This window comes from Cololabis saira, chromosome 6 (assembly GCF_033807715.1).
Source record: "Cololabis saira isolate AMF1-May2022 chromosome 6, fColSai1.1, whole genome shotgun sequence".
In the NCBI taxonomy this organism is placed as follows: Eukaryota; Metazoa; Chordata; class Actinopteri; order Beloniformes; family Belonidae; genus Cololabis; species Cololabis saira.
Window position 1 is genome coordinate 39,251,206 of NC_084592.1, and position 25,953 is coordinate 39,277,158.

Sequence of the window (25,953 nt, forward strand, 5' to 3'; positions counted from 1 at the left end):
GCTCTGATCTGACCAGTTCAGGTCAACAACATCATTGTGTTTTATGTCTAAGCACACTTAGTTATGTCGTTGTGGTCAAGAGTCACGATTGGATGTAGGTACTTAACTTTTCCGCCTTAGCTCAGCATTTCACACGAAGAAGTGCAATCAATGTTTACTCCTAAAATAAGTCCACAGCACTTATTAAGAGTTTTATGGACCCTTAAACAAGGGCTTTAACCCATAAAAGCTCAATGTCCATCTGCTTCTCTGGAGTGGAACGGGTTAATAGCCTAAATAGTGTCACAACAATATGTTCTGGTGTTGATGCGCCACCTTGGTAACCGAGGAAATGCTTCCACATGCTTCCCATGGTTTGGGATAGTTTCCTATCCCAAACCATGGAATGTGCAGAATGTCTTAGGGCTGGGCGATATGGACCAAAAGTCATATCTTGATATTTTCTAGCTGAATGGCAATACTCGATATATATCGATATTTTTTCTGTGCCATAATTGGGGTTTCCCCCAAAGCATTATAGCATAGCATCTCTGTTAGCTTCATTTTTTTCTGAGGCAAACACTTAAAAAAACCTTCGTGCCAAATATCAAACAGGTTCCTTTATTAACAGAGGTCTGCACAATATCAAAATGTATAAAACAAATGAAATAAAAATAAACTGCCTGCATATATATAGAATAAAAATGCTTCTTGAATAAAATAAAACATAACATGCATAACAATTAAATTAAAATACACTGTGCAATTAATACAATGTAGACAGTAACAGGCAGACTTTTCCACTGAGGTTGACAGTTGTGCAAATAACAAAACATTTGTGCAAATCTTAAATAAAACATTCAAGTCAATTTGTCACAAAATAAGTTATATCAAAATCATAAAAAAAATATATATATATTTTTTTTTTAAATCGATATAAACGATATTGTCTCGTACCATATTGCGTTTGAAAATATATCGATATACAGGTAAAAGCCAGTAAATTAGAATATTTTGAAAAACTTGATTTATTTCAGTAATTGCAGTCAAAAGGTGTAACTTGTACATTATATGTATTCATTGCACACAGACTGATGCATTCAAATGTTTATTTCATTTAATTTTGATGATTAGAAGTGGCAATAAATGAAAATCCAAAATTCCGTGTGTCACAAAATTAGAATATTGTGTAAGGGTTACATTTTGAAGACACCTGGTGCCTCAAAACACCTGCAAAGGGCTTTAAATGGTCTCTCAGTCCAGTTCTGAAGCCTACACAAACATGGGGAAGACTTCAGATTCGACAGCTGTCCAAAAGGCGACCATCGACACATTGCACAAGGAGGGCAAGACACAAAAGGTTATTGCTGAAGAGGCTGGCTGTTCTCAGAGCCCTGTGTCCAAACACATTAATGGAGAGGCAAAGGGAAGGAAAAACTGTGGTAAGAAAAAGTGTACAAGCGATAGGGATCACCACGCCCTGGTCATGATTGTGAAAAAAACCCAATTCAAAAATGTGGGGGAGATTCACAAGGAGTGGACAGCTGCTGGAGTCGGTGCTTCAAGATCCACCACCAAGAGACGCTTGAAAGACATGGGTTTCAACTGCTGCATACCTCGTGTCAAGCCACTGTTGACCAAGAAACGGCGCGAAAAGCGTCACCTGGGCTAAGGAAAAGAAGAGCTGGACTGCTGCTGAGTGGTCCAAGGTCATGTTTTCTGATGAAAGCAAATTTTGCATTTCCTTTGGAAATGGAGGTCCCAGAGTCTGGAGGAGGACAGGAGAGGCACAGGATCCACGTTGCCTGAAGTCTAGTGTAAAGTTTCCACCATCAGTGATGGTTTGGGGTGCCATGTCATCTGCTGGTGTCGGTCCACTCTGTTTCCTGAGATCCAGGGTCAACGCAGCAGTCTACCAGCAAGTTTTAGAGCACTTCATGCTTCCTGCTGCTGACCTGCTCTATGGAGATGGAGATTTCAAGTTCCAACAGGACTTGGCGCCTGCACACAGCTCAAAATCTACCCGTGCCTGGTTTACGGACCATGGTATTTCTGTTCTAAATTGGCCAGCCAACTCCCCTGACCTTAGCCCCATAGAAAATCTGTGGGGTATTGTGAAAAGGAAGATGCAGAATGCCAGACCCAAAAACGCAGAAGAGTTGAAGGCAACTATCAGAGCAACCTGGGCTCTCATAACACCTGAGCAGTGCCAGAAACTCATCGACTCCATTCCACGCTGCATTAATGCAGTAATTGAGGCAAAAGGAGCTCCAACCAAGTATTGAGTATTGTACATGCTCATATTTTTCATTTTCATACTTTTCAGTTGGCCAACATTTCTAAAAATCCCTTTTTTGTATTTGCCTTAAGTAATATTCTAATTTTGTGACACACGGAATTTTGGATTTTCATTTGTTGCCACTTCTAATCATCAAAATTAAATGAAATAAAAATTTGAATGCATCAGTCTGTGTGCAATGAATACATATAATGTACAAGTTACACCTTTTGACTGCAATTACTGAAAAAAATCAAGTTTTTCCAAATATTCTAATTTACTGGCTTTTACCTGTATATTAAAATCTCGATATATCGCCCAGCCCTAGAATGTCTTTTTCCTCTTTGTCTCAAGCTAGTGTCTACTCATTGAAAGTGCTGTGAGAATGATGCCATCCACCCCCTCCTGAGCCATTCGGAAGGCTCTTAACAAAGGAAACACATTTATGGGGAAAAACTCACATCTAATATGGTCATTTAGTTCCAAGATGTGGATGACTTGGGGGTGCCTGTGTTTCCTCTACCGCAGCCAAAGCAGGGAGAATGGCCCAGCTTTGGCCTGGCTTCAGCTGGAGGGGGATCCTCCAGGCTGCTACAGTAATTGTGACAACAGGGATTGCTGAGTGTCTAGTGCTCCGAGTGAAGTGACAGAGTTCCTAACACAGCCAGGTATTTGGCCTCTGACCATCAGACTGTTGTGGTTAAAAACACCCTAGTATTTCTTTCTCGCTTTGTCCTTTGCTTGTTTGCCAAGCATCTCGTGGTCTGACAGCAGGCCTGGATGCCGCTGTCAGAAGGTCTCACCGTCCCGCTGGCTCCTCCCACCTCCACCCCCGCCCCAAGGCCATTCACACAGCAGAGTGGGTTCCAGAGGTGTCAAGTAACGAAGTACAAATACTTTGTTACCTTACTTAAGTAGAAATTTTGGTTATCTATACTTCACTGGAGTAATTATTTTTCAGACGACTTTTTACTTTTACTCCTTACATTTTCACGCAATTATCTGTACTTTTTACTCCTTACATTTTAAAAACAGCCTTGTTACTCTATTTCATTTTGGCCTTTAAAAAAAACCTATCCAGTTAAATTGCGCCATCCGGATAGAGTGAATTTGGTTGTGGTTGTTTCAGATGTTCTTGTCCAGTTTTGTTCTTACATCCGTTCCCTCAGATTCCTGCAACTAAACTTGGATGTACATTCCAATAAAGGTTAGGATAAATGATAACATGCCTCTGAAGTTTGACTTTTTGCACCATTACAATACTTATAGGCAACTAGTCATCATATCTTCTGCTCTCTGAAACACATGTTAATGCTCAATAGTACACATATATGGTTCTTTAATATATTTAATATATTTCCCCCTTACATTACTTTTACTTTTATACTTTAAGTAGTTTTGAAACCATTACTTTTATACTTTTACTTGAGTAAAAAACTTGAGTTGATACTTCAACTTCTACAGGAGTATTTTTAAACTCTAGTATCTATACTTCTACCTGAGTAATGATTGTGAATACACCTCTGGTGGGTTCGTACTAAAAGGTGCTACGGTGGCAATGGTTTCTTCATCGTGCCTTTCAGCCATGCACAGTCGGCTTACTTCTCTCCGTACAGCCTTGACCCTGGTTTCCAGCCTTCTCCGTTATGGAGGATTGTGTCCCTGGAGCCAATCATCTCTAGCATCATTTCTCCCGTGCATGTGAACCAGCTGATTGGTCTCAGCGATGGTTCCAGTAGGTGTTGTTCTTAGCATCTTCTTGCAAACCCTCTCTTAGTCTCAGGGGCGCAGGGGTGAGGGGTGACATAAACCCATGGTTCTTCTCAGGTGAGCTGCCCTTGTTTTCAGGTCATCAGAGCACTTAGCAGGGCTTGGTACCCATTCTCCGAGGGTGGAAATGATATATCCCCCCTCACCTGTTCTGCTTCCAGATGTTGGAACATTGAGTCACCAGGTGTTTTGTTGGTTAACTTAGATGTTGGGTTTCAAAGCATGTCCAGGTCACACATCCTCTTCATATAACCTCTCCCACTGCAGTTGCTTGCGTAGTAGCATTCAAACAGTATGTGTATATGTATATATATATATATATATATATATATATATATATATATATATATATATATATATATATATATATATATATATATATAGACAGGACTGTCTCAGAAAATTAGAATATTGTGATAAAGTCCTTTATTTTCTGTAATGCAAAAATGTCATACATTCTGGATTCATTACAAATCAACTGAAATATTGCAAGCCTTTTATTATTTTAATATTGCTGATCATGGCTTACAGCTTAAGAAAACTCAAATATCCTATCTCAAAAAATTTGAATATTCTGGGAATCTTAATCTTAAACTGTAAACCGTAATCAGCAATATTAAAATAATAAAAGGCTTGCAATATTTCAGTTGATTTGTAATGAATCCAGAATGTATGACATTTTTGTTTTTTTTTATTGCATTACAGAAAATAAAGAACTTTATCACAATATTCTAATTTTCTGAGACAGTCCTGTATGTATGTATGTATGTATGTATGTATGTATGTATGTATGTATGTATGTATGTATGTATGTATGTATGTATGTATGTATGTATGTATGTATGTATGTATGTATGTATGTATGTATGTATGTATATATATATATACATATATATATATATATATATATATATATATATATATATATATATATATATATATATATATATATATATATATATATATATAAAGAAGGAACCCTGCCAATTAATGTGTTAATGTTGGGAATTTCAGTATTTCATTCACGTGCCATTTGTTTTGCAGACTGTGTTTCGTGTCGCGCCAGTTTGCGCTCTTTTCATGTGCACGTTGTTTAATGGCAGAATAAAGCCAAGCCTGTTTCATTTTCTTTTGTTTAGTGTTTAATCTTCTGGCAGCCACCAATAGCAGCTGCTTGGAGATGATCTGCTTCAGTGGTGTGAGTCAAAAGCAGAAACTGTTGCCCGTCGGAGTCACTCTGGATACAAATGTGTTGCAGCAGATGCATGCAGGGAGATGATGTGGTGGCAGGTACAGATACCGCGGCCCCGCTCTCTTCCCCCACCATTAACCCAGGAAAGAAGAACAGATCTGTGAGAATATATATATCTATAAAAGCATAAAAAATTGAAACATAGTATCTGTATTTTACGGCTCTCCACCTGGTCGGTTGCAGGACTTTGATGATCCATCTCGCTCCACTTTGCTGGCAGATTTTAAAGTGATAAGGTCTTCTGTGACAATAGGCAACCTAAAGTGGAACTGCACCAATTTTACATATCAAAGAGATTTGTCGGTCGCGGGAAGTTGCGATGCATACGAGCAAAACAAAAAAAAAAAGAAGAGAGTTGTGAGGCTTTTTGGCTCCACAGGGAGCCGACTGATAAAATACCCCAAGTGATGAGACATAAAATGCTGCAAGATGTTTTATTTCATTCCAGGCTCTGCTCGATGTGCACTAATGCTGGCTATTTTGGGAAGGTGGAGAAACCCACTGCACAGTCATCAGTGTATATCCAGCAGCACATCTCTGAGGAAAGGCTTTGGCTTGGTCAGATTTCTTTGAACCCCAGTGATTTTGTCGAATGTTCTGTCAATATCATCCATTATTGCACTTTAAGTGGCCCTATGGCTTTGCCTGGAATAAAGTGCACTTCTGTTGTTCCTGCTGTTGTATTTTGTCGCCTAAAAGCAGTCTCTTTGCCCCCCCCACCCCTCCCTGTGTGTCCCTACAGAGGTGTCGGTATCCTTTGACAGAGAGTCCTCAGTGACCTACACCTTCCAGGAGCCCTTCTCAGTGATGCAGAACCGGAGCGTGAAGGCCTCCAGCGTCTCCACGGACAGCAGGGCCAGAGAGGATGTCGCCTTCAGCTTCGTCACCTCCCAGAGGCCGGCCATGTTGCTGACCGTCAGCACCTTCAGCCAGCAGTACATAGCCATCATTCTCGCCAGGAATGGTAAGCGCTAGTTTTACACCCACTTCATCATTGTTCAGGGTCATTCAAGGAGGCTGAGCCGGCCCCAGCTGACGCCGAAGAGAAACATGCCAGAGATGAATAATAGCAATCCTTTATAGTAATGATATGTGTCAGTAAACAAACAGCCACATAGACTAAACTCTGCTGTAGCGTCCAGTTGACGTCCGAATCAACGGATGAGCGAACCGAACACATAACTCTCCGGAGGACTGGGAGGGAGTGTACATGTTGATAATGTTCACTGCTTCATTCCCTTTTCTCTTTATCTTTATCCTGGGCCCGCAGGCTTTCTGAAGGGTGCTTCCAATGTTTCTTTTTCATTCCTCTCCACGGCACCATTGAAATTGCCAATCAAGACCAGCAGACGGGTGTAAAAAGCCCCGGAGGCCGGCTAGGATGAGCCGCACCAGGGCCTAGCTACCACCAGACGGCTGGCTCGGCCCACGCTAACCCGTGCTGCTGACAGTGTTCATTTTGACAGCAGAGTCGGATTTAGTCTTAATCTTTTTAATAACGCTGGCTCCGTTTAGTTTTAGTCACATTTTAGTCATGTGAATTATTTTTGTTGACTAAATGTTTCTCCAAAATTTCCAGTCAGTGGAAATATCCATCGATCTGCTAAGGATTATAAATAGGAGCCATGGTTTTTTATTATATTCTTAATGTCAAAACATCCATGACACGTTTCCACAAAAGATAGATTACCAGCTAACTCTGAGCTTACTGTCTTCTGTCTGTTACTCTTCGTTTTCGTCCTGGACCGAGCTCCAACATTGTAGTTCATGCCGCTGCACTCGGACCGGCACTGTAAAACGTTAGCGTGTGGCTGATGAGCCAAGTCAACCGAAACCGGGTAACGTTGACCTAGACTGTGCAACTAAACACAACTAAATACAATAAATGTAAACAAACAAGAACACAGAAACACAAGTTCCCATTAGACGTTTGAAACCCCATAAAAAAGGTGCATGAAGTCAGTTTAAATGATACAGCAGAAAACATCCTCTTTTACATCCATGGAAGTCTTCAGATCTCAGGTGTTTTATTTTGAAGGATGACAGGGCAAAATCGACAGTACTGCACGTTCAATGCAAAGTTATTTAGAAAACCTTTAAACCATGACATATCTTTCTGTAATTTGGAGATTTGCTTAAATCTAGGAGGTAAAACAAGCAGAGATGAACCAAAAAAAGTATGTGAACCCCTTGGGATAAACTAGTCTTCTACATTAATATATAACTTATATAAAATTATATATATAAATATATATATATATATATATATATATATATATATATATATATATATATATATATATATATGTGTGTGTATGATATAATTTTTTAGCTTTAGCACACTGTGTTTTGCCATCATTTTGATTGAGATGATCAGATAACATTTTATGACAAATAAATTCTGAAACCCAGTCAAGGGTTTTATGCCACCGTAACTGACAGCATATTAAATCTATTCATCCCTTTTATGCATTTGCTCCATCCTGTCCATGGTTGTGGGGGGGGGGGGGGTCTACCGTAGCTGTCGCCGGGTGAGGGGGGTCACTTGTACAGATCCTATAATAATTCATTTTCTCTAATCTTTGTCTAACTGAAAATTAAACTGCCCTCTTAATAAAACACAGAATATTACATTTGCAGCAGGTTACAGGCTATTCCCTGTCTGTCCACAGAAATGTAGAGATAAAGTTCACCTGGAGATATTTGCATGAATAAAATCCATCTGAAGAGGAATTGCAGCGCAGCTCTATGTACGAGCTTGATTGTAGGCCCATCACTTTTGTTCCCTCAAAAACACTCGAGTGCTTCAGAGAAACCAATGTTCCCAAACCTTGAACTCACGATGAAATACAGCCATGTTCAATGCAACATTCTTAAAATAAAAAAAAGTCTTTATTTGATGTGCTGTGTTGCTGCATCATTTTATCCGACACAAAGAAAGTGGTTCACACAAAAACGAATAAGTAGCCGCAAGAAGCCCGAACTTCTTTTCTGTTGCTCCGTCATGTGATCGGACTTTACTTTACTTTTTCCTCCCCAGTGGAAATTTCTGCTCTGCTGGTCAGTGGCCAGGTGGGTGGCCAGCAGCTGAGCAGTTAGCGTGTCTAAAACAAATTTGTTTTCTTTTCTTTTTTTGGGGTAAAAACAAGATAAAAATCATCAGATCATGGTGGGTCTTATTCAAATACAACAACACATTACTGTTACTAAAAATGAAGCCAAAAAGAACAAAAACCATCCTACTAGCAGTAGTAATAACTCAGTTACTGGATTTAAGAGGGTAAATTACCAGCAAGTGCTGCTTCCTTGGACCTGGATGTTGGTTGCAGACCGCTATAAGACATGAGCAGGGATCTTAGAGAAGAGTCCTGACAACCATTTACAAACAATTCGGAGGTCAGCGTTTCACGGGGAGAAAGCCTTCATGACAGGTGCCAACTAGGGGTGTGCAAACAAGGGTACCTCACGATTCGATTCGATTTCGATTATTGGAGCTTTGATTATTCGATTCTTCGATTATAACGATTGTCGATTCGATTCGATTATTGGTGTTGTTAGAGGAACTCAGTTCCTCTAACAACACTCATTAAGTAAATAACAAGGTTGTTTGAACATTTGACATGTATTTTTCAAAGACACAAAATAATGTATTTTATGACTATGTAAACATTTGCTCCTTGACTTACTTAACTTTGACCAGGGAAAGCTGCACTTGCATGAGAGCGCCCTCTATTGGCGGAAAACACTGAAAACGGTCAAGCCCTGGATTTAATGAGTTCATTAATTCAAGTAAACAAGATATGTACTTAGTGTAAACATATCTGCCATATTTCAAGTGAACAGTAAGAAATGTGCATTCTTGAAAATGAAATGATTCCGCAGCTTATTCAGTCTGGAATCTGGATAGGATAACTTAAAATAAAAAAAAAAAAAAAAAAAAATTTTTTTACTGGACCATAATCGATTACAAATCGTCACGTGACGCATCGCGATGCATCGACACATCGATGAATTGCACACACCTCTAGTGCCAACCTTCCCAGAAGTGGACATCTCAGCAAATGGGTTTCCAGTTTGAACAGAACAAGGAACCATGTTCTGTGAGGGCAACGTGGTTTTTGTTAAATATGGCACTGACATTCAGGCCAAGCGATTCAGAACACACCAATTCAGCAGAAACACACTCCTGCATTTAAAAGGAGGGCCAGGAGCTTTCCAACATGCACGGTTTCACCCGAAGGTGACAGGCTCAAACTGACTCTCAAGGTGTAAAAACAAAGGAAGCATGAGAAAAGCTGGCACCCAGTGAGCTTGGTCAGAGTCTCAGACATTTCTGGTCAGACCGCTGGTTCAGAGGTTCTTCCTGAGACGCAAGGCCAAACCTCCAGAAAAAACCTGCAGAACATTCATCTCTTGTGCTGTTATTCAGTTTGAACTTAATCGTTGAAAAATGAGCCTGTTTTCTGATGGTGTTGCCATGGCTACACGTAGCGGCATTCATTCACAGGCAACAACTCTGATGGACGTTAAATAGGCAATGTTTTACAGCACTCAGCCATCTGTAATTCAGCCCCAGCAACATCGGGAGTAACTGTGTCTGAGAGGATGTCTCAGCGCGTTGGCTTTCAACCGAGCGTTGACTCCAAATAGTTCTAGACGAGCTCTCAGTTTACGTTGAGTTTGTCTTGGAAGGCCATTTTAGGGCTTTTTTTTTTTATGCCCACCAACTATCAAGGGAAAATACCTGCACTCCCAGTATGAGGCTTATGTGTTTCCATGGTTACCAGATGATCCTGCATAATTACTCGGGAGATTGCTTCCACTTTACGCTCAGGGTTCACTCGGAGGCGTTCAGGGTTCACGGCAAAGCAGAAGCCTCTCGGAGCTGAAGGACACGGTGGAAAAGCCGGTAAACCGCAGTCACCATCGGCGAGAGCAGACGCAGATGAAAAGAATGCAGAAATAAATGAGTACACCATTAATATGGCTATATTCCTGAAATGAGCACATCTGCATAAATGACTCAATCTGGATTTGCATTTCCTTCTGGATGTTTTTGTTTTCTAATGCCATCTGAATAAATCCCCTCAAAGTTCCTTATTGTGCACATTGGTTTAATATTGATTTAAATGGTGTGCCATACAAACTTTCTTTTGAGCGTTGCCTGAAATATGCAGAGACACAAAAAAAGAGAGAATTAAAGCCATCAAGCATGATGGGAGATGAGAGGGGAGCAGCTCACAGCAGAAGAGAAGCGACAGCAGATCTTCCAGCTGCTGGCATGAATGTAAAGCTGAAGCCTCCCCCACAAACTTTCTGTGCTGACGGGCAAATGAAAAGCTTTAACCTCTGCGCTTCTGCTCCTCCTCTGCATCTCTGCCTGCGCTGGATTTCTCACGCTCCTCACATCTTTTAACAAAAGCAACAGAAGAGTAAAAATAAAAAGCCTCACTGTGCTCGGACTCAACTGTCACGCCTCGGACAGATTTCCGGGGAACATTGACGTATTTGCGACGCCTATTACGAGCTGTCAACGTGGCGTCAGCCGATGACACGTGACAGCCCTCCGAGCGTTAAGCTGCCAGGGTTGGAGCCGCCCATACTGAGGAGGCCATGATGTCGAGGGGCACATGCAGCACCTCGGTGCATTTTCCTAGCAAATCCACTCCTGTGATAATGCCGAACACCCGTGTTCCTCCGGCCTCTGCAAACAGCGAAGGGCGCAGGACACACTTCATCCACGGTGACCTTCATCGGGTGGAGCACTCTCACTGTCTGAAATGAATCACAGCACAAAGCTCCTCCCTTGCACACTGGGAATTGTAATATTGACCCAGCTCCACTTGAGGATGCATAGCTTTCTGACTCTTTGATCTGGCGGTGGTGTGTGCATTTGTCCGTGTGCATGTGTGTGTGTGTAAGAGAGAGGGACATTGAGCACGTATTGACTTTTTCAGTTTTCAAGTGATGAGCTATGAGACAAATATTTGTGGACTCTCAAAAGATATGTGAAGAGGCTCAGATATACTGAACTAAAACTGTTTGCCAAAAACATAAGAAAGCGCAGCTCTCGGAGGATGTTCATGTCGCCGTTCAGTTTTGGTAGAAGAATAGGCCGTATGTGACCAACTCACCTTAAAATAGCTAAAGATTCTGCTAAAGATTCTTACTGAGCGTACAGTCATGTGCAAATGTTACCACGAGTGTAAAAACAATCAAAATCATCGTAGCAGGTCTTGTTAAACAGATGCATCTTTAGATGAACAACATTTCTTTTTTATAAGTGGTATTTATTTATTTCTCAAAAATAAAGAAAGAAATCATGTGGGCAATACCAAGTAACCCCACGATTGCAGCTTGTGGATCCAACTCTCAGGGAGGATACTACAAACTTAATATTTCAGATTCCTTCCTACATTTTGGGCAAAATGAGTGCACAGCAGTCGTGTAATGTGCATGTCTTTGGCTGGAAATTGATGGAAATGGGTCTTCAATAAAATCCAAATAAAAACAACAGCACATATACAAAATAAAAGGTGTAAATGTCGGATATTTTCTCTCGTTGGCGACATAGTTTGGTGTTAATGACGTCATTATTTCAGGATGGTAATGCATCTTACCACAAAGTTCAAAACTTTTCTTCATGTATGAAATAGACGAAGCAGCCGCGACCTGGACCTCAATCCAGCTGAATATTTCTAGAGAGAAATAAAAAAGGTTCCTCTGCAAAGCTGGGAGAATTCAAGCTGTCAGAAAAGCACAACACATGACCTTTGACCTTTGTGGTTCAACATTCAACATCTTTTCATCTCCCTTTGATCTTGAAGGCCAGTAATGTTGTTTTTTAGCTAAAACCATTGCCTCGTGCATGTGATCCATTACTCTCCAAAATAAAGCTGAATGAACATCGTCCGAGAGGTGATGCCATGTTCAGTCCCGGATCAGAACTTGGCAGTGAGCACAGCAACGGATTTCTCTGGCGTGCTGCATCGTTTCAAGTCTTTTCGTGCTTCCTGTCCAGGGAGTCTGCAGATCTGGTATCACCTTCAGACGGACAGGAGTCCAGATGTGTTCAGTCCTGCTCTCAACAACCTGGCGGACGGGCGTCTCCATCGAATCAGAATCCACCGGGTGGGCAAGAACCTCTACGTGCAGGTGAGCCAAGGACACGCAGACATTTCACTCTCCATTCCCATGACTGTTGGCAGCTTTCTTCTGTGTAAACAACAACCACATCCCCGGTGCTGTGTGCATTCTTGCAATATCTGGTTTTGATCCAGATTTCGGTCCTGAAATAAGGCCCACAAGCTTCTGATCAGCTCCAGAAGTCTACAGATAAGCCAACGTATCAGTTAACACGTCAGTGTTTTATTCCTGTGTGAGGACAGTCAGGAAGTCCTTCACGGCTGCGATGTAGCGACGGCTACAAGTGCGTCTAGGCTAATTATTTGATAGCCTCAAGTGCTAAGGTGCTGTTGACACTGGATCCAAACGACCTCTGGACCTGATCTAATTCTACAATCAGACTTTTGTGTTCAGTTCGGCATATTCACGCTGGATTAGACGTTACAGACGTTTATCCCCAGACGTGACGTGAACGTCTGCGTTTTATGGAACCTTTAATTCATCACTAAAAGCTGCAGTTAGATTTAAGTTATTTCATCTCTCATTTTGACAAGTGACAAAATCTGAAACTGTTGTGTCGGTCTATGTGTTTAAGTTGCCATGGTAACGGTAAAATTGATGTCAGCAAAATTTTCGTTAAAGCCCGAAATGCTCCAGTGCTGTCAGAGAGACTTTGTGCTGCACGACAGATAAAAGTTTCTCACTGCGTTCCGCTGTTCCTCTGCTGATCTGGACTTCGTTCTGTTTTGGTTTGGTTCTTTTGGACTTCTTGTAACACAGTTACGAACCCTCCATGACCTGCCTCTGTTCAAACCTAAAACGAGGACCCACCTGCACCTTGGTCAACAACAGGCTAAAGTCACCACATAATGCCACATTATGTACCGATATACCATTAACGCCAGAAAAGAGACAGAAAAGGTGACCAGAGGGAATTAAAAAAAAGAATTCAGTTAAAGGGGACCAATTATGGCATCTAATACATATTTTAAACAGGCCTTGAATGTCTTAAAAACAAGCTTTTGATTGTTTTTGCGAAATAAATTAGAAATTCAGCCTCTGAGCCATGTCTTTATCTTCCCATTCTCTAACCTCATTATCTATGCAGGATTCTGAGTGGGCGGGGCTATGATAATGAGGCTCTGTGCTGATTGGCTGCCTGAATGACGCAATACACCGCGGCAAAAAAAAGCTGCGGCCGGCGGAGTTAGTTGTGGGCGTGGTTTCACGCATCGGAGGTCAACCGATCCAAATCGTGCCCGTCGTCACGTAATGATGGGAGCAGAATCTGAACGGCCACATCACACCAGAGTTATTATCGTTCACGAAAACAAACGAAATAACGAAAACTAAAATTGAAAAAACAATTTCGTTAACTGAACTAAATAAAAATTAAAATTAAAAGACAAAAATGATAACTAACTGAAACTATATTGCGTGTTTAGAAAACTAACTAAAACGAACTGAAATTATAGATATAATTTCCTCAGTTTTCGTCCCTGTCAATATAAGCCTCTTGGTATGATTGATTTATACCGCTCTGGCCGTTTATCTCCAACTGGCAGCTACGGCACCTTAACGTCTCACGGTCCGTGACGTCAAAACTAAAACTAAAACTAAAACTAATAAAAACTAAACTAAAACTAAGCATTTTTGAAAATATAAAAACTAATAAAAACTAGCAAACCCACAGTAAAAACGAATTAAAACTAACTGAATTGAAGGAGAAAAAGTCAAAACGAAATAAAACTAAAACTAAAATGAAAAATTCAAAACTATTATAACCCTGCATCACACTGGACGGCTCATCCGGGCGGCTGTACAGACACTGCAGAATTTGGTTGCTTTCCTCCTTCTCTGAGTTGTCAGGCTGAGGGGAGACCACTTTATATATGTTAAAGCAAGAAAAAACCTGTTTTTCATAATAGGTCCCCTTTAAGTGATCCATTAATCACTGGCTTGTCAGAACAGGTCAATAAGAGACCGTTATAAGAACACCAGCACTGGTAGCCCCCCCCCATCACTGTGGGCCGTCACACCCACAGGTTCAGCCCAGCATCAACTTCTGTCAGAAACATCCCTGTAACCACCGCCAGAACCTGCAAAGATTTACATTTCAGTCGGTTCCAGGACCGTTCTTCCCCACCCAGACGTGGCTCAAGACGCTGCTCCTGCAGCCCGACAGAGCGATGGCTGAGATTACGGCTGAGCCAGACAGGACAGACACAATCAGGCTAAATTATTCATTATCAGTTTACCATTGATTGTTAAGGGAATTTTCTTCTTCTAGTGTTTTACCTCCCGGGCCTCTCGAAGCGTACACTACAGCAGGATGACAAGATAAGCTGCTGAAGGTCAGCTGAAGGCTTTCAGCTGGTGTCAGGTTGCTTTGTAACCACATTTTCCTGTGACCTTTCCTAAGTGGTTTTAGTGGTCTGACACCCAGATGTTGTAAGAATGCCAAATGTAGGAACGCTGTCTGACATTTCACTGATGCTTTTAACTTTGTTGAAGAAAAACTTTATGTGGCCTGTGATAAGCTTCCCCGGGGATGACCTTAAGTGTCAGCCGGTCCAGGAAACACACCTGGTGGGTCACACCTCCAGGTCTCAAACAGTTTGGTTATTTAATGCTTACAGTATCTTAATGCCTAAATTTCAGCTTAAAAACATTACAAGAGTTTTACTACTTGCAACAGACCATTCTCCTCCTCATCATCATCAGTCTGCTCCAAGGACTGACCTTTTACCCCAATATTCAATAAATAAATATATATAATATAAAAATATACAATAAAACACACTAATGTGTTGACATATTTAGGCCACTGTAGGTTAAATACCTGGATACATAACTTAAATTAGCCGCTACGTGAACTCACCTCGTTTCAGGAACATCTTAGGAGGATGTTGAGGGGCCCGGAAAAAATCCCTGCAATTGTTTCTGGAAATGAGGAACATGAAATCATTCATGATTTGAACCCAATTGATAATTCGCTGGTTTATTTATATATCTTATATAAAAATGTCCCAGATTATCCTGAGTAGTTATTTATCCACAAAATGTCCAAATTGTGAGGAAATGTATTTACTTTGAGTTTAAACAACACACTTACAGTATTGATAATCTGATCATCCTATGCTTGAGGCTTTGATCTAAAATTCTTATTTGTTGCCTTTAAAATCAGAGCAAATCACCTCAGAATAAACACAAAATGTAAGTCTTAGTGGGCTCAATTTTATAACAGACTGGCTGTGCGCTGTTCCTGCTCACTGAGTGATATAAAGGGTTTAACAAGTCCCACCACGTACTTGTACAGCTCTACGCAGTGACAAAGACACTACCGTCATGGGCTCTTTAGGCTCATCGCCAACATCTGTGAGTGGAAAAAAGAAGAAAATCTAACAGAATACAACATTTTGAAACACATCTAAGATCTATCAGAGCGAGGTTGTGTGTCGGTAATGACGGGATGTAAGAGTTTGTAGGCGTCTTTGAAGCCTTGATGGCTTCCATCTGTGATCCTATTCAACTTCATCATTGAGAAGAAAACGCCTTAATAAGAAAGCTTAAGTGTCCCGTCAGTATTTCCAGGCGAGTTACATTAACCAGCATGAGACATGTTATAGAAAACAGAAAAATGATATCCTGTCATTCATTGATTCCATTTATTCCCCAAAACTCCTCCACTGAAAATCCATCTACGAACTTCCTGCTCATACTGTAGGTTATTGTTGGCACCAGGAATAAAAAATAATAATATACACAAGGAAAACAACATTTAGTTACAAGCAATCTTTAAAATGATTTATCCTATGAACACAAAATGAATGGAAACCTTAACAGCTCCTGTCAATCCAATTGGCTTGTCCAAGATTATAGTCCAAATTTGAAAATAAGGATGAACCACAGCGTAGTATTTCCCATGTAGCTCAGGATGCTACAGAAAACTAACCAAGGAAAACCTTGGAAAACCAAGGAGAAGATGTCTGAATGTGGTGAAAATGGTTGCGATCTCCACGCCTTCGTTTCACATCCATGACACGTCAGTTAAAATTATGTTCAACTAGGCCAGGGGTCGGCAACCCGCGGCTCTAGAGCCGCATGCGGCTCTTTAGCGCCGCCCTAGTGGCTCCTGGAGCTTTTTCAGAAATGTTTGACCTTTTTTTTTCCTTTTTTTCTTATTTTTTTCTTTTTTTTAAACTTTTTTTTCTCTTTTTTTCCTTTTTTTCTGTTGTTTTCCTTTTTTCTCTTTTTCATCTTTTTTTCTTTTCTTTTTTTTTCTTTTTTTCTCCTTTTTTTCTTCCCTTTTCCTTTCCTTTTTAATATTGACATTTCACATTTTTTTTTTTTTTCACGAAATTTCTACTATTTCCTCGACATTTTGACTTTTTTCTCGACATTTTGACTTTTTTCTCGAAATTGTACTTCAACATTAATCTCGACATTTCGACTTTTTTTCCTCGAAATTTCGACTTTTTTCTCGACATTTCGATTTTTTTCTCGACATTTCAACTTTTTTCTCGAAGTGCATAATGAAAAAAAATCTTCCCCCAGTTATAACTAATATAGAAACAAGCAGCATGTGTTGCCTTCATTCTAAAGCTTATACAAGACTTTTCATTTTTTGTGGCTCCAGACAGATTTTTTTTTGTGTGTTTTTGGTCCAATATGGCTCTTTCAACATTTTGGGTTGCCGACCCCTGAACTAGGCGCACTGACTTTTGACAGCCAATATTAGATTAGCTGACAGCAGGCAACTTCTGCTAAGTGATCATCAGGAGATTGTAGCAGGACCCTACTGTAGGAGAGTGAGGCAGCAGGAGTGGTTGAAAAAGTAATTTATTGAACAAAAGGTGCTGCAACAAAGAAACAAACCAAAAGGAAACTAAACTCTGAATAGAAATGTCAGGACAACCCCAAAACCCCACAAGGAAACAGAACACAGTACACACACACAGAATAAACCAGTTCAAGCCAAACAGGGAGGAAACAAAGGACAAGATAATATATGCACACAAGGGCTGACGAGACACAGGTGCAAACACTCAGGGCAGATGACAGAGGGGAAGTCAAGACAGAACTAAAACACAAGCGCGCAGCCTTTTTTAGTAATAAACAAAATGAACTCCAAACCGTGACAACTTCTGATTTTGCTGCTGAAACGACATTTGAAACGGGAGCTTCTGACGCAAATGTTCACCGCCGGCTCTGCAGCTCCTCTGGTGTGGAGGGTCTGAAGAGGCTGGGAGCCATGGAGGATAATTTCAGGACATTTCCCTGTAAAGGAAGTGATCCCTGCTGGAACCTGCCGTCGGTGGTCCCATAACACCCGACTGCAGCGGTCTGTCCCGGTCGAGCGGCTGGTGGTTGCAGCGGGGCTCAGCTAATTCTCATTTCAGCACTCGTTTCAGATGTCTTTTCAGTAGCCAAACTTGAAATCAGGATGTTTGGATGGATTTCATGAGAATGGGAAGTAATATCAATTAGCATCACAGCTAAGCTAAGTCAGCCAAGCTAAAATGGCTAACTGTGATCAGAGGTGGACAGAGTTCTCGACCCCAGTACTTGAGTAAGAGTACAAATACTACTGGTCAAAATTTACTCCGTTACAAGTAAAAGTAGCTCAGTCAAAATATTACTCGAGTAAGAGTAGAAAAGTACTTGCTTTTAAATGTACTTAAGTATCCAAAAGTAAATGCTTTTAAATTTACTTTAAGTAAAAGTAAAAGTAAAAGTAAGAGTAAGAGTAAATTTCTTATTTTCCACATCAGTAAATTACTATATTTTTTAATTTTAATTTAATTTTAATTTAATTTAATTTTTTAATTTTGTCTGTGGTTTGTCTGTGCCCTCGTTTTTTACTCGGTCGAACTCAAACATTGAGTTAAGATACGGCCAAGGATTTTGTGAAAGTCCCTGCTCCGAGTCCGGCTCATTATCAGACTCAGACGACTCAGCGGATTGTCTTTCTTCTCCTGACGCAGGCGTAGCCATTGTTGCGACTCTGTCTTGACAAACGCAGGCTACTTTGGCGGTATCGTTTTGAGGAGGCTTGACGTATTTCCGCTTTCCGTACATCCCAGTGGAGAGCGTGCACTGTGATAGGTCTCCTCCTTTGACAAAAACAGCTTGTGTCCAATAGGATTTTAGGGAAGAAGAAAAAAGAGCAGACCTGAAAGTAACGAGTACTTTTCAGCCTTCCTTGAAATTTACTCGAGTAAAAGTAAAAATATTTGTCTTGGAAATGTATTCAAGTAAGAGTAATAAGTACCAAAGAAATCTAATACTCAAGTAAAGTACAAATCCTCTGGATATGTACTTAAGTACAGTACTCAAGTAAATTTACTCCGTTACTGTCCACCACTGACTGTGATTGACATAAAGTGGGCGTGTTCCAGCGGGTTTCCCAGGTCTGATCACAGTTCCTCCCATTTGCAACGTGATCACGTGTAAAACCTCAAGCATGGCCACATGTTTGAAGAACTCTCACCCAGGTGTGTTCGCAGAAGTCCTGGGGAGCAAAACCCCAGAGCAACTTTCCACAGCTTTTTAAACAAGCCTCGGCTAAAGCTGTTACTAAAGTTTATGACATGTTTATCGCTGCTTTACATCATATTACCTGTACTGCACTCTTAAACTATTAAACTATTGAATATTTAATAGTTTATTTAAAGGTTTCTTTTATAAACCTTAGACACCTTGAATGTTGTTTTCATACAAGACCAGAGCAGGAAGTTCTTTGCTGTAAGCATTTTATTCATGAAGTAATAACGACCTGTAAGTCGAATCTGATCCGAACCGTCCAGGGAATCTTATACAAAAACTACATCAGATGAGCAGTGAGCCAAATGTCTACCTAGTTTCCTTGTTTGGTCCAACTTTAAGCAAGCATCACCTTCCCAACAGAATCCCTCTTATCAGCCGTCAAGCTCTTCGTCCAACGTGCAGCTCATCAATAAGCATCCGCTACCAGAAGCTTTTAGGTGAGATGAAGGTCAAGTCTCTCAACAAAGTAAAGTTTGTTAAAGTACAACAGACTGGGCTGCCCTGGGGTAAAACCTGACTAAGGTGGACTGCATCAACCTGCTTTGCTTTCTGTGTAAAGAGCTTCAAGATTACTGTTGTTGTGAGATGGTGCGATACAAATAAAGTGAACTGAACCAAGGCCAACGCTGTTTGTCGCTTTGTAAGCAGAAAGATCCTGATCTTCATCAAAGTGTAATGGCTCCTTCCACTTCATACCCTCACACAAACTTTCATAAAAGGAAAAAACTGTCGTAACTTCTGACACAAACAAACCACGACATGCCTTCACCTCAGGTCTCTCCTTGGCGGATGAATGACGATGCCTCCTGATGTGTTCGCAGCTGCTTCTGCAGCATTCGTTGTATCTGAGAGGGAGACTGGAAACTTTCATCGCATAAAAACAATGTTGTTGTTCTTCCCCTATACTGGCTTTGATAAAAGTTTGATTTCTAGCGAGAAACTTCAGTCCGTTGGTAGCAGGCAGATGGTTCGTACACTCACCTGACAGGGGTTTATTGAAAACACCGGCCATTTACTCGGCTTCTTCTGGGAGGATGGTCCAAGGTTTTGACAAACCTTGAACATTTTTTGACTTAGATAAAATAATCTACAGATTATTTTCTCTTCACATGACTGGGTTAGGGTTAGTGTGCAGATGAAGCCCAGTCATGATCACTTAGATAACAAACCAACTACAGACCAAACACATTCTGATAGAGAGTTTTGTCAGCTGACGACACATTTCAGGTATCCATGTGCAGATTTGGCTTGATATAGATCCATTCTGCATTAACCAACCCTAACCCTGACCCGGGTATGAACCGTATGTGTGATAGAATGATTAAAATCAAGACCTGTTAAAACCTGGCCATCATCTAACCACGACCTCAACTTCAATCACGTGCCTGCTTTGAGCATGGACTCTCTATCTCATTTAAAAAGAAAATACACCTTCCTTTAGTTCTAGGTTTTGACAAAAATTGGAACTGAAGGTAAACAACAACAAGGCGTGTTACATCATGTCATCATTTATTGAGTTAAAGACTAAGCCAGAATGCAGACGTGTATGTCTACGTTTTATGATTCAGCAGCTTGTGGACCCATCTGTGGAAGCAATAATGTAATATAATCATTTAATGTATCACCTGTGTCTCACGTTGTTCTGGAGGAGTTTTGGCCCGTGATTCTTTACAGTTTTGGTTTAGTTTATTAAGATTTAATGATCTTAACTGAACTAAACTAAATCATACTTTATCAATCCCAAAAAGGGAAATTAGGTTGTTGCAGTGTAAATTACTTAAAAAACTGATACATTATTAGTAATAATCAGTACTGGAGTTGAGGGGGGATGAGGGGGGATGGCATCCCCCCTGAAATAAAAACTGTCAAAATCATCCCCCCTGTAAAACTGCCATCCCCCCTTTCCATCCCTTATGTCATTTCATCAATGAATGTGGTTTTACTGCTATTTCAACATTTAGAGTCATCACCAGAAAAGTAACTTATTTGACAATTTTCACCTGTTTCAAGTACATTTTCACTTGAAATAAGTAGAAAAATCTGCCAGTGGGACAAGATTTATCTTCTCATTACAAGCAACACAAAATCTTGTTCCACTGGCAGATTTTTCTACTTATTTCAAGTGAAAATCTACTTGAAACAGGTGAAAATTGTTGTTTTTTCCAATGATGAGTCTTGTTTTAAGTGTAATGAGATTTTTTTTACTAAAATGAGACATTTTAACTAGAAATAAGAGCAATATTCTTGTTAAGATTTTGAGTTTTTGCAGTGATCCATTTTACTTATCCTGAGAAGGACAGAGTCATTTTGATAAGTTCAGAAAACTGTTTTTTATTTTTGTGTATTTGATGTATTTGATGTAAGCCCAGTGGATATTTAAAGCTTACAGAATGCTGCATTTAACTGCTGCTATGTCATTCCTGCAGTATTTCTGCAGGTGTTTTGGTCACTGCTATTGTTTGTAATATATTATATTATTTGTAATCAGCACAAATTATCTGTCCTCATATGATAAAATCCACCATCCCCCCTGATTATTTTTTACAACTCGAGTTCTGGTAATAATATTAATAATAATAAGACATGAAATTAAAACAAACGAAAGGTGACAATCTGGTCAGAGAACGGTTGGATGGACGTCCCCACAGATCACAGCAGATCCACCCCAGGGTCGTGTCTGTAACCTGGCAACGGCTGAGCTGATTAAGACGTGTGCAGCATTAGCGCAAGTAATACAGGTGATCCAAGTGACAGCACGGACAGAAAACACAGCCAGCAGTTAAACATCCGGCTTGAGGCATGTCCAGAACCGCACTGTCCTCGGTGAACAAGCACCGCCAGCCGTCCGAGCTCTGTCTTCTGCTCACACTGTTTAAAAGCCGCCCTGAAAAGCACTGGAGTCTGGCAAGTCCGTCACCCAAGTCTTGGTGAAAAACACAACACAGCGTTCCCGATCCTCCCGCGGTCTCCAGGTCATGGCAATCACTGAAAAAAAATATGTAAACCTCTTCCTTCTTTATTCCAGGCGTCGGCTGATCATTTGAAGGTCCAATCAGCAGCTAGTCTTTCAAATGACTTTTCGGTTGTCAGTGTAGTAACAATTATCCAGACCAGCCCTGAAAACAGAAAAGCAGTGGAAAGCTTAGTGAAAAACCTCCAAATAGACACAGTATTCTGAAAGAACCGCTACAGGCCGCCACTAGAGCAGCGCCATTGCGATAGCAAGATCTTTACTTGTGCACGGCTCACTACAGGTTCCAGCAGACTGTATAAAACAATGGACGAAGCATTTGGTCACGTGACCCAGTGAAACACGCCCACCGCATGTCAATCAAACTTACCTTTGCTCCCAGCTAGGGCTGTTCGATTTTGCCCAAAAATAAAATCTCGATTTTTTTCTCTCAAAATCCGATTTTCGATTACGATTACGATTATTTTGTGAATTGACAAAAAGGCAAAGAAATGATTTCAAATATGCTGTTTTTTTATTGAACATTTGCCCCATTGGGCTTTAAGTGCAAACTTTGCTCTTATTAAACCAAAAATGAATGAATAAAGGGCAAAACTCTGTAAAATAAGTTGAAAAAAAGTTTTAAAAAATATAATAAAATATAAATCTCTGAAAAAAAAATCAGCAAATCAGCACTTGCAAACATACAGTAAGTTATATTTCCAATTAAATAAAACAAGACATTTTCTAATTAAACTAAACTGGGTCTTTACATGCTAAATAATAATGCAACCCATGAAGGAGGTAGAGGTGTGTAATGTCACTCATTACATTTGCTGTTCACATTTGCAAGTTTTTTGCAAGGAACACGAGCCCCCTCCTACACTAAAGAGCCTCTCCAATGGGGCACTTGTCGCAGGTATTGAGAGGTATATCCATCAATCATTAATATGGTATCAATCATTAATATGTGTGCAAGACAAGGTTAAAAAAAAATAAAATAAAAAATCTTTTTTTTTTTTTTTAAATCGATTTTACGATTTTCACATTTTAACATCGTTCTAATTACATAATCGCGATTACGATTTAAAATCGATTAATCGAACAGCCCTACTCCCAGCTCCTTCAGCCGAACCACACTGCAATATCTGCAGAGGTGCCACGAGATGTTTCCAGCACGATATACCGTTTAACGTGTTGACTCCACGGAGAAATTAAAAAAACAACGGTCACATTTAGCCGACGTTGCCTTAAACAAAGTGGTGGTTGCTTCGCTAAGCGCGGTAACATGATGATTACAGATGAGGCAGGGATAACAGCTGCCAATCAATGACATTAGAAAGAAACGTATTGCTTGATATAAACTCCCCTGGTGGTACAAAAAAATTCACCACCCTCAGAGTCGTCAAGGATATGATATTAGATTGAGATAAAACTTTTCTTTGCACCAGGCTGTAAATATGTTTGTTTATGCTCCAAAGTTGGACATCTGAACATGGGAGTCAATGGTGATGGAACTCCCTTTTGCATCCAGCCCCTAGCGGACAGTTGAGGAACTGCAACAAGTCTTAGTTGCACATGAGCATCAGTGTGGAAGTGGGATGGTTGGCACTTGGGTTCCACCACGGCATTTCCATCAGGTTGAGGTCTGGACATTGGTTGCTCTTGTGCAGCCGTTCTGTTGCAGATTCGCTGGTGTGTTTGGGCTCGTTGCTCTGTGGCATGAACCAATTCCAGCCAAATTTTAAGTGTTGCACAGATGGCAATAGATTTAACACGAGAGTACTTCAAAGAGTCCATGGTCGACTCAGTGACGTCAAGGTGCCCAGGTCTTTTAGCTCTGAAACAAACCCAAATCATGGCCCCTCCTCCACCATGCTTAATATTGTTGACATTAAGTGTTGTTTTTTACCAAACAGCTCTACCTCGTTCTCATCAGTGCATAGATCACCTCAAGTCCTGTGGTTTGTTTAGATGCAACTTAGGGCTGGACGATATGGACCAAAAGTCATATCTCGATATTTTCTAGCTAAATGGCGATACTCGATATATATCTCGATATTTTTCTGTGCCTTAATTGGGGCACAAAATAAGCTATGTCAAAATCATAAAAAATATATATACGATATATATTAAAATCTCGATATATCGCCCAGCCCTAATGCAACTCAAAGCTCGTCAACCTCCTTTTAGTGAGAGGAAGCTTTCTCTTGACACCCCATCTGATCCTTCCCAGACTGTTGCTTCGTCCAGGTCCTTGCTTATGTTTACCTTCTTGGCACTGTGTTAGCCACACACCTAAATACACCAGCAGGGTTCGTCACACATTGCCTCTGCATTTTAGGTTCGTTTTTGTTCAATAAAGTGTGTTGTCTTGTCCGCCCGAGTTTGTTGTTTTATATCATTTTATGACCTGGTAACTAAATACATAAAACCTTAGAAATAAGGCATACTTTTCCCCCACGATCGTCACCGCTGCAATGGTTCGAGAAAAAGGGCGTATACAGTAATGTGTATCATAAACAAGGAAACTCGAGGGGAATCTGCGGGCAACTTGAACACGCAATGGCTCAAGTGTGAGAGAAAATGTGTTTCCCCGTGATGAAACCTTGGTGTGTTGAAGGCCCTGGACATAAAATCCTGTTTCACTTCACATCTTTGTTAAGTGTTGTATCTGAGTCAGCATGGGAGAACAGAAAACGGAGGTCAAACTCACTTCAGCAGCCAACTGTGGGCAGAGAAGCTTTCATGTGAAGCTGCAGAGAACACAAATATCCATCCATAGCCTTACCCCGAGTTGCTGATTCTGCTGCCGTCACCTTGGTTTACATTTCGTGTAATTGCCTCGTTATTTGATTTCTCTCCACTCAACCAGATCGACCAGGACATCCACAGAAAGTACACGCTGTCATCGGATGCAGAGCTGATCTTAATCAGGTCCTTGACGTTGGGCAAAGTCATCAGTAAGTCCTCTAATGATCTGAAGAAAAGATCAGGCAGTGGGGCGTCTGCTGTGATGCTCCCGTAGTTCTTCACAAGTCAGTCAGACGTCATGTCCGCCGTGTCTCTTGCAGGGATAGATAATCTGGGCGAGGAGGTGAAGAAAGCCGCTTCTAAAGGCTTCATCGGCTGCCTCTCCTCCGTCCAGTTCAACCACGTCGCTCCGCTGAAGGCGGCGCTGACCAATCGTGGAAGCTCGCTGGTCACCATCCGCGGCCCGCTGGTCCAGTCCAACTGTGGCGCTTTGGCTGAGTCCACGTCGCACACTCTGCAAGGTGAAACACACTTTCTGCTGGCTGGAGGTTTCACTACACCACACTTCTTTGGAAAAAGCATTGTAACCTTCTTCTAAAGCTTCTCATATGTTTTTATTCCGTTTACTGTTTAAGCACATTATTGTTTAGAGTTAAGTTCCTTTTGGTTGATATTGTTGCCTGGCAGCGCTTTTGTTAATTGATTTAAGTTTCAACCATTCCTGACGCCTCCTCTCCTACATTTGGGTCCTGCTACAATCCCCCCCCCTGGGGGGGCGCCAGAGATCTCTGGGGGGGGGGCGCGAAACTTTGTCTGCTTTGAAATTATGCAGTTGTAAAAATTATATTTGCGAATGAGTCATTCATAAGACATTGTTAGGAATAATTTATGAATGTCTTGAATATTTTTTGTGTTTTTTATACACTGGTGACAAACACAGGAAAGGATTTCGTTCCTTATTATTATATAATTACTCAACATTTAATCTACTCCAACAGGTTGTTAAAGGAAAAATTTTAAAAAATGTTGGTCTCATATTAAAAGAGACATTTTTCAAAAAAATGTCCTTTTACGTCCTTTTGTGCGTATTTTATACATTGGTGACATTGGAGAAAAACGAAGTTATATGTATACAGAGTAAACCAAGGAGAAATGTATCAAAAAAACATAATTAGTGTTCATTTTTTCAATTAAAGACTATTTTGGTGCTAGTACGTACGGGTCGGGGGGCCTGGCTGGTCTTAGACACAAGTAGGGGGGCCTCCAAGGAAAAAAGGTTGGGAACCAGTGGCCTAC

General features: G+C 40.7%; 1 protein-coding gene across 1 annotated transcript in view; it reads left to right on the forward strand.

Annotated features, from left to right (window-relative positions):
* Positions 1–25,953, forward strand: part of LOC133446186 (contactin-associated protein-like 5) — a 202,295-nt gene that overhangs the window by 161,836 nt on the left and 14,506 nt on the right. The window contains exons 19-22 of the mRNA XM_061724108.1: positions 6,022–6,243; positions 12,301–12,434; positions 24,779–24,866; positions 24,978–25,178. Coding sequence (XP_061580092.1) covers positions 6,022–6,243; positions 12,301–12,434; positions 24,779–24,866; positions 24,978–25,178 — 645 coding nt within the window. The remainder of the gene's footprint in view (positions 1–6,021; positions 6,244–12,300; positions 12,435–24,778; positions 24,867–24,977; positions 25,179–25,953) is intronic.